The sequence below is a fragment of the Phlebotomus papatasi genome, chromosome 4, assembly GCF_024763615.1.
Source record: "Phlebotomus papatasi isolate M1 chromosome 4, Ppap_2.1, whole genome shotgun sequence".
NCBI classification, from domain to species: Eukaryota; Metazoa; Arthropoda; class Insecta; order Diptera; family Psychodidae; genus Phlebotomus; species Phlebotomus papatasi.
The window spans coordinates 319598-329368 of NC_077225.1; the positions used below are offsets into that span (position 1 = coordinate 319598).

General features: G+C 43.0%; 2 protein-coding genes across 2 annotated transcripts; both read right to left on the reverse strand.

Annotated features, from left to right (window-relative positions):
* Positions 1–1485: 1485 nt before the first annotated feature.
* LOC129808434 (uncharacterized) lies at positions 1486–6204 on the reverse strand. Its single transcript, XM_055858208.1, has one exon. The coding sequence runs from the start codon at positions 6202–6204 to the stop codon at positions 1486–1488; it is 4719 nt and encodes a 1572-aa protein (XP_055714183.1).
* An 80-nt stretch (positions 6205–6284) lies between these two features.
* On the reverse strand, positions 6285–9716 carry LOC129808638 (uncharacterized). Its single transcript, XM_055858425.1, has 2 exons — positions 9105–9716; positions 6285–9028 (listed from the first exon to the last, which is right to left on the reverse strand). Exon 2 carries the CDS (start codon positions 8890–8892, stop codon positions 6355–6357), a length of 2538 nt encoding a protein of 845 aa, XP_055714400.1. The 5' UTR covers positions 8893–9028; positions 9105–9716; the 3' UTR covers positions 6285–6354.
* Between the last annotated feature and the right edge of the window lie 55 nt (positions 9717–9771).

Consider the following 9771-nt stretch of genomic DNA (forward strand, 5'->3'; position numbering starts at 1 on the left):
TTGAGGTTCTTGCCAAAAACTATAATATCGTCAAGATAGACGAAGCACTTCTCATAAGTCAGTCCAGACATGGCCACCGTCATGAGGCGGGAAAAAGCACTCGGGCTTATCTTTAACCCCATGGGTAACCTTTTCATCTGAAACTGACCTTGATCAGTGACGAACGCGGTACAAGGTCTACTATCAGGTGTAAGTTCAACCTGATAATAACCCTGTGAAAGATCAAGATGCGTAAAATATGTTGCACCAGAAAGAGAATCTAAGATTTCCGAAATACATGGCAGTGGAAATTTATCGTCTTGAATTTTCTTGTTTAAAAGACGATAATCAATAACTACGCGCCATTTTTTCTTCCCATCGGCACCCGTCTTTTTTGGAACAACGATTAAAGGAGAAGACCACTCGCATCTAGTCGGCTCAATTATATCATCTGATAACATCTTTTCAATTTGACTGTTGATCTCACATTTTTGAGAATATGGCAAACGATAGGGCTTTACATACACGGGCGTAACATTATTTTGCAATTGAATCGATTGTTTATAAACATTAGTGTACGTCAGCTTATCTTTAGGTAAATGGAACACATCAGAATATTTGCAACATATTCTGTGTATTGCATCTTTTTCTTCTGAGTTCAGGTGTTCTAAGCTTAACTCTCTAATTAATTGTGCAACGCGTTTTGGTGAGACCGCATTTTCCTCAAACTCTATAATATTGTAATCTTCTAATTTGCTTAATTTTGGAGCAAAGTTCTTTATGCAAACAGATTCATTTCGCAAATTTAGCACTTTCACGGGTATTTTCTTCTCGTGCGATCTTACAATTGTACTTGCAATGTATACTCCATCACACAATTCTTCATTAGTTACAACATAATCAGACAGATCATTCACTTTACAGTATATAATTTTCTCACACCTGGGTGGAATTATATGTCTTTTTGACCCATTGTTTGGTCAAGGAGCCCTTACCTTTGAAATAAAATGAAGTAAAGCAAATTGATTAGATAAGGGGAGCCTGGGGGAACCTCTACTCCTTTAATTGTGAGCTCCTCACCTTTAAAATAAAATGTGAAAAAAGAAAAGTATATTTGTACTGCAATGGTAAGCCCCTTGGAGTTTGTGTCTCACTCCTCACCTTTGAAATAAATAGATAAATGAAGAAATTAGACAAATTAGGAGCCAATCTGGTGAGAAGGTCAAACGGGCTGAAGGTGATAAAGCCTCCTTGTCTTCTCCTTTGTCCAGCAAGACACCTCCACACTTTTTGGGTTTTCCTCTGGTTAGAAACCACTTTCACTGTCTGGATCTAATCCACTCACGTCTCAACTCTTCACTAAACACTCTTTATTTCTTTGGACGAATTTATTCAAAGTAATTAAAGAAATTTGGGCTGAATACAATTTCGCGTGTATTTGCATAGAGCTTTTTTTTCACAAAGTGACAATTAACGGTCCATGATCAATGATGACTCATTGATGAGTCATTCGGATGAGTTTGGAGAACCCGCCACTGGCGACTTGGGGCGCTGACCTAAATTGGCGCCTTTTCCTGTGTTGGCGCCAACACACTCCCCAGGAAAAAAGCTGGCAATCTCCTCATCCTCGGTGTCCTGAGTTGCGATGGGAAGTCTGGCCACATTTTGCACAGTTCGTTGGTATGTTCCCTTCATTGTCCTGACAGTGATGAGTCGCACTTTCCCGTCTTGTCCTGGGTGCACTTGAGTGACCACTGCTAGTGGCCAAGAAGTTCCTGGTGTGCACTCATTGAGCAACAAGACAACATCACCAGGTTGAATATTGGTGATATCCTTTGTCCATTTAGTTCTGCGCTGTAGTGAGACCAGATATTCTCTCTTCCATCTCGCGCTGAGGTCTTGGTAGATTTTTTGGGTCATCTGCCAGCGATTAAGATGGGGAATCTCCTTCAAATTCCATTCTGGGAGACCTGTTATTGGAGCCGTCAATAGAAAATGCGCCGGAGTAAGGATAGTAGGATCAGGGGTGGTACTAGGAATCGCTGTCAAAGGCCTACTATTCAATACACCCTCAATTTGAGTGACTACGGTTGCAAGCTCCTCGTAAGTGAGTATTATTGACCCAATAACTCTGATGAAGTGGTATTTCAGAGCCTTCACCGCAGCCTCCCACAATCCTCCCCAATGAGGGGATCGAGGTGGCATAAACTGCCATGTGATCCCATCTCCTGAGGTCGCATCGATGATGGCGGTTTGATTGGTAGTTTCCGAGAGAAACTTTCCCAGAACATTGACTGCACCGACAAAATTGGTTCCATTGTCGGAATAGACGATTTTTGGAGTCCCTCTTCTGGCCACAAATCTCCGGAAGGATGCCAAGAATGCCTCAGTGCTGAGCTCGCTGACGATTTCCAAGTGAAGAGCCTTGACAGCGAGGCATACATAAACAGCGACATAGGTCTTGATGGTGGGAGATCTACGAAGACGATTTGCCTTTATCAAAATTGGACCAGCAAAATCGATTCCTACGGACTCAAATGGCCTGGTAAAGTTGACTCTCGGAGACGGTAGGGGTCCCATTTGTTGTTGACAAGGATGGGGTTTGCGTTTGGAGCACAGGACGCAGCCTTTGTAGATATTTTGCAACACACGTCTCCCAAAAAGTGGCCAATATCTCCTCCTTAATTCAGCAAGCATGTGGGTAGGTCCAGCATGTGCTAACTGATGATGGGTGTGATACACTAATCGTTTCGCTAGCGGTCCGCTAGGAAAAATGACTGGTTTTTTGACATCTTCTTCAAGATCTGCATTGTCGAGCCGTCCACTTGCACGCATCAATCCATCTGAATCCAAGAATGCGCCTAGGTGGCGCAATGGCTTAGAGAGCTCCTTCTGTTTTCTGCCAGATAACGTCCTGATGTCCTCGGCCAAAAATTCAAGCTGTTCAAGCTTAACGAGGGTAACTTCTGCTTGCTTGATTTCTACAGCTTGTAATGGTCCAGTGAAAACGGGTTGAGTATGCAATGAGGGACGTCCATATTTGTTCTTGAAGATCGTGATGAAGCGTTTCACCCATGCCATAACTCTTCGAATAAATGAAAAGGAATTAGATCTATTAAGAAGGTACTCACGTGGAGTTGGCCACTGGATAGTGACTGCCAAGGTGCTTTTCTGCTCCGGTACAACTTCCTGACTAGGCCAATTGTCAGGAGGATCCAGGAGCCACTTCGGCCCATTCCACCACAATGATGATTGGCTCAAGTACTCCGCTGTTGTCCCCCTCGAAATCAGGTCAGCTGGGTTTTGTGCCGTGGGCACATGACGCCACCTTTCCGCAGAAGTGTGTTCCAAGATAATTTTCAAACGATTTTTCACGAACGCTTCTCGGTTGTTTGGTGATCGTATCTGGCACAATACGACGGTGGCATCTGTCCAGCAATAATAATCCATGCATTTGAGTGATTCACGTACCGATTTCACAAGTCTCGAACCCAATTCGGCAGCATTAAGTTCCAGTTTGGGAATGGTTGCCAATTTCACTGGTGCGACACGAGATTTGGCTGTTAGGAGGCACGAGTAACGATTCCCAGAAGAATCCTCTGTGACTATATAAATCGTGGCACCATAAGCCCTCTTGCTTGCATCAGTGAAAACATGAACCTCCCATTTAGCGACCTTGGAGAATTCCGAGACATAACGTGGGATTCTGATTTTTGGGATATCTCTCAAAGATTCCAAAAACGAAAGCCATTCATCCACCACTGACTCAGGTAGTGGCGTATCCCAATCGCACTGAAGCTTCCATAAAGTCTGCATAAGACACTTTGCATTTACCACAATCGGACCGAGTGTTCCCATAGGATCAAAGAGCCTCGCAATAACTGAAAGCAGTTGTCGTTTTGTTGGAACCCCATCAATGTCACATGACACTTTGAAGCTGAACTCATCAGTAGCGGGATCCCAATAGAGTCCAAGAGCCTTCACGGGCTCGCTGGCTGTTTCTTGGTTGGCTCCGACATCTTTAATGGTTCCATCTCCAGAAAGCTCAGGCGCATTAGATGTCCACTTTGACAATTGAAGGCTTGCGCACTGAAGAAGATCTGTGAGTTGATCTTTTATTAGCTGAAGTTCCTTAATTGTTTGTGCAGAGATCAGACAATCATCTACATAAAAGGAAGACCTCACTGCCCTCTGAGCTTCCGGAAATTTGTCTCCATCCTCCATGGCTAATTGAACCAAAGACCGTGTTGCCAGATATGGTGAACAGGCAACACCAAAAACCACAGTTCTAAAGCGGCGATGCTCCAGTTCTCCTGTGTGAAGATTCCTCCACAGAAATCGGTGAAAATCTCTATGCTCAGGAGTTACCAAAAATTGCAGGTACATTTTGGTGATGTCTCCTGTAAGAGCATATCTGTGTTGTCGGAAACGCCAGAGAATTTCAATGAGCGGTGGCTGGACTACGGGACCGGTAAGCAAAGTATCGTTGAGGCTGACATTGGATTTGCTTTTGGAGCTGGCATTAAAGACAACTCTAAGCTTCGTGGTAGTGGAACTTTCTTTGTAAACACCATGATGAGGGAGGTAGAATGCCTTCTTTGAATGTTCTTCCTTTGGGACGGTTTCGGTGATGTGGAGTTGATCATATTCATCGAATACCTCCTGGTATTTATCACTCATTCCTGGTGTGGTTTTGAGCGTTTTCTGGAGAAAGTAAAGTTGTTTGGCAGCGTTCGAGTAGTTATTTTCCAGTTCCTTCACTTTGTCCGTAAAAGGAAGATGCACGACAAATCTGCCTGTATCAGGATCTCTGGTGACAGTATCGGAAAAAAACTTCTCTGCCTCTTCATCTTCCTCCTTTCTCTGTTTAGCGGGACCAGTCACGTCTTCAATTTCCCAAAACCGCTTGAGGCTGAGATCAATAGACTCAAGGGTTGTGAGATTGCACACTTTGGTTGTAATTGGACTAGATGAGACTTCTCCGACCACAAGCCATCCAAATACACTCCGCTTCAGGATAGGTAATCCAGGTCCCAATTTAATAGTCTGATCCATGATTAGATCCCAATAATGTTGTCCGCCAATTAGCATATCAATGACTTGGGGCTTATTCCATTGTGGGTCTGCCATGATCAACTTCGGAGGAATTGGAAGTGACTCAGTAGGGATTTTTGCTGAGGGTTGAATGCCAGTGATCTTCTCTTGGATTATGCAATCCGTCTCAGTCCATTTATTGAAACCTCTGGGGCCAAAACTCAAACTGGTTTGATATTTTGATGGAGCTTCATGACCCCCTACTCCTTCCAATGTGCAAGTGGTCTTCCTTCTGGGCAATTTCAGCATCTGACTTATCTTCTCGGTGATAATGTTAGCTTGAGAACCGGAATCCAATACAGCTCTGCACAGAATTTGTTCTCCTTCATCATTCCGAACGCAGATTACTGCTGTAGCCAGTAAGACAGTGGGAAAGGAAGATGTAGTGGTGCATTTCAGAGTAAATCTTGTAGCTGATCCACATGTTTGATCGGTGTCGGTAGTGACTGGAGCAGGCGATGGTGGATCTGGGTGAACAGTAGCTACGGTTGTTGTCTGTGGGATCTGAGCATTATTGGGATGAAAAGCCAGGTGGAGCCAGGTGCTGTGTTTTTCTCCACACTGCTTACATGCTGACGATTGACAGCTTTCCACTGGATGCCCAGGGTCCAAACAGTTCACACACAGTTTGGCGCGTTGCACAATTTCAAGCCTTTGGGTGTCTTTTAGGCCTCTGAACTTGTAGCACTTCACTGTGCGATGATTGGGTTTCCCGCAGGAAGCGCACAGATTGCCTGGAGTGGCATTATCCGAGTTTTTCTGACCGGATGAAGTGGTTACCGATAATGCTGACTTCGGTTTGGACTTCACCTCCTGTCTCTTTGACGATAAGGGTTTGCCGGGATTGGCCATTTCCATCGTCTTGTAACGTTCATTGAGAAAATCGACAAATTCTTGCCAGGTGGGAATCTTCTTATAGCATCTTCTTGACCACAGAGTTTTACTTTCAGAATCCAACTTCTCCAATGCAATGTAAATCAACCAAATATCTCGATTTTTCATGTCCAATGCATCCAAAGCCTGAATTGCGGAATCCATAGTTACGTGAGTACGTCTCATAGTATCAGCAGATGGTTCAGATATTTTTGGAATGCTCAGGAATGACTTGATTTGACTCATTGCAATGCTCATCTTATCGTCATATTTGTCCATCAATATTTTCCATGCAACACTGTAGATGTTGGCAGACGCTGGTATGCACTGCACTTGAACTTTGATCACAAATTGATCTGTGATGTTCACCATTCGACTGACCGACACAGAATGAGCTCTCCTTTGAGATCAATTTTCATCACAGCTGTGAAATCCATCTTCCCTTGTTGCATTAGTATGTTGTTGTCTCATTTTTACTCGTTGTAAGAGCGAGGTGTAGATGGTGTTGATCCCTTCCGTATCAGCTTTTCTGTTGATCGTGTGTTGTTTGTGTATGTGAATGTAGAGCATCTCTAAATACTCAAGCCTTCTGTTGTGCTCACACTTGTCCAGAATTTCAGCTGAATCAAACTGAAACCGGTGCTGCATTTCTCTGGCATGAGTCACCAGGGCTGTGGCGTCACTTCTTTCTTCTTGATTTGGGTTGATCTGAGTGATGCTCCTCTTGTGTTGGTAAAGCCGGTCTTTTAATCTCTGCGTTGTTTTTCCAACATACACCTTATCACACTCACATGGGATGGAGTAAACAACTCCACTTTCCATTAATGGGTCAATCTTGTTTTTGAGATCAGTGTGCATTGCCGAATTTGTGTTGTTGCATTTAAATGCTATTTGGAGATTTTGTGTTTCGGTGCACAATATTCTCTTAATCGCATCACTTAATCTGGGGATATAAGTGATCGATTTGTAGATGATCTCCGTGTTGGTATCCACATTTTGGGTCGTATTGTGAGCTGTTTGTTGTCCAATGTGTCTATTCCATAGAATGTTGATGAGTTTTGGCGGGAATCCATTCACTCTGAGCTTCGAGAAGACGATGTCTTTCACATGTTCCTTGTTGGTAGTTGTGAGTTTGTCGACTCTTTTTATGAGGCCAATAGCGGTACCTACTTTCTGTCTCAGAGGATGTTGTGAATGGAAATTCAACATTCTGTCTGAGGCGATGGGCTTTTTGTACCACATTGTCACGAGATTTGTGGGTTTTCTGATGACGAACGTATCCAGATAGGGAAGTCCCCCTTCTTTTTCCATTTCCACAGTGAATTGGAGCTTTGGATGGAATCCATTGAATGTTGAGAGAATGTCTGTAACTTTGTCACGCGGCACTAAGCAAAAAATGTCGTCGACATATTTTGTTAGACATATCACTCTATTGGGGATGTTTTCCAATATTTTGCTTATCGCGTAATCCATCACTATATCCGCGATAATTGGAGACAGCGGTCCTCCCATCGGCATCCCATCCATCTGTGAATAATGCTGGTCACCGAACGTGAAAAAACTGGTCTCCAGGCAAAATTTCAGGATCTCGAGAAATAGTTTTTTATCAATGGTTGTGGTGATCCTTCCTGCATCCCAGCATTCTTCCACAATCTGCAGAGCCAAATCACGTGGTATATTTGGGAATAGAGACACCACATCCAGGCTGATCATGATGTGTCCTTCTGGAACTTCGCAGCTTGTCACCCTTTCCACGAACTCGAAGGAATCCTTCACGTTGTATCCACCTACATTTGAGATTGGCTTCAGTAGTTGATTGAGAAATTTCGACAATGCATAAGTTGGTGATTTTATGCAAGACACAATGGGCCTAAGTGGAGTATTTGTCTTGTGTATTTTAGGCAGTCCATATATTCTAGGGGTTCTTGAATTGTGTGTCGTCAATTCTCTTTTCGTAATGAAGTCAATGTGACCACCTTCGTAAAGTCTTTTTACTAAAGTGTTGTTTTTACGCTCTGCAATATTGAGTTGGTTTGCTGTGGTCTTTTTGTAGGTGGTTTCATCCGATACAATGTTGGTCATCTTTTCTTCATATTCGTCCCTCCACATGACTACGGTTTTGTTGCCTTTGTCGGACGATACGATGATGATTTCACTGTGTTCTCGGATGAATCTTCTGGTGACGGTCTCCAAGTTGAGGAAGTACTTCTCTCGTGCATTTGTTCTGTGATGAGTGAGATGGCTATTGATGATGTGTGCTACTCTGGATCGTATTGTGTTTTTGTGTGTGGTAGTATCATCATCACTCATGGCCCGAATCACATCCTCTATCTCGGCCAATAGATGAAGAACAATTTTTGGCGGGAGATTTTTGTATGGCAGAGAGAACCTTGGACTGAGGCCCATCAGTAATTTCAATTCTTGTGGTAATGAAACATTTGTTGTATTCACTACCCAATCTGAGGCAGGCATGTTTATCACATTCCCAAGTTGTTTTGTGAATAGAGCGTTGTATTTGTGTGAATGAACGCTGGTGCTTCTCTGGAATTCCCGCCAAAAGACTTGTTCTTGAACAGTGAGGAAGCTCGACATTGATGGAATTCCCGTGGATCTCAACTTATGTAGGAGCTCAGTGAGCTTTTTGTGTGTCCTGTTGACTTCCCAGTAAGTAACTTTGATTTCCATGCTGAGAATCCGATGTTGGAATGATTTGATCATATTGTCTATGTCTTTGTTGTATGGTGATTCCTTAGATATTGTTTGATAGAGACATTTCACGTTGTTAATTATATGTGAAGGAGTGATCCCAGATGACCTACATTTCAGCAGGAACTGTTTTCTTGAGGTCGCTCTGGCGTACTTCCTTTGTTCTCGCATATAAGTTTTCATGTCTTGGGAAATGTTGTGTCCAAAGTTGTCCGAGATGAACTGCAGGTAACTCGTCATTGTTCCGTGAGATGTTTCAGAAGAATTTCGGTTCGACAGAATGTAGCAGGAAATAGACGGAGACACTGAACCTTTCTTGATTTTCACAATTTTATTCTCTACGACGTTTCGAGGATGGATGTCCTCTTCATCAGGTCTACAATTCAATTGAACAATTTTTAGAAAATCACTTCTATCAAAAATATTATGAATTTTCTTTTTCTTTTTCTTACATCGAATATGGCAGGGAAAATCACGTACAGGTGGGAGTTGTTACACTGCACTTGAACTTTGATCACAAATTGATCTGTGATGTTCACCATTCGACTGACCGACACAGAATGAGCTCTCCTTTGAGATCAATTTTCATCACAGCTGTGAAATCCATCTTCCCTTGTTGCATTAGTATGTTGTTGTCTCATTTTTACTCGTTGTAAGAGCGAGGTGTAGATGGTGTTGATCCCTTCCGTATCAGCTTTTCTGTTGATCGTGTGTTGTTTGTGTATGTGAATGTAGAGCATCTCTAAATACTCAAGCCTTCTGTTGTGCTCACACTTGTCCAGAATTTCAGCTGAATCAAACTGAAACCGGTGCTGCATTTCTCTGGCATGAGTCACCAGGGCTGTGGCGTCACTTCTTTCTTCTTGATTTGGGTTGATCTGAGTGATGCTCCTCTTGTGTTGGTAAAGCCGGTCTTTTAATCTCTGCGTTGTTTTTCCAACATACACCTTATCACACTCACATGGGATGGAGTAAACAACTCCACTTTCCATTAATGGGTCAATCTTGTTTTTGAGATCAGTGTGCATTGCCGAATTTGTGTTGTTGCATTTAAATGCTATTTGGAGATTTTGTGTTTCGGTGCACAATATTCTCTTAATCGCATCACTTAATCTGGGG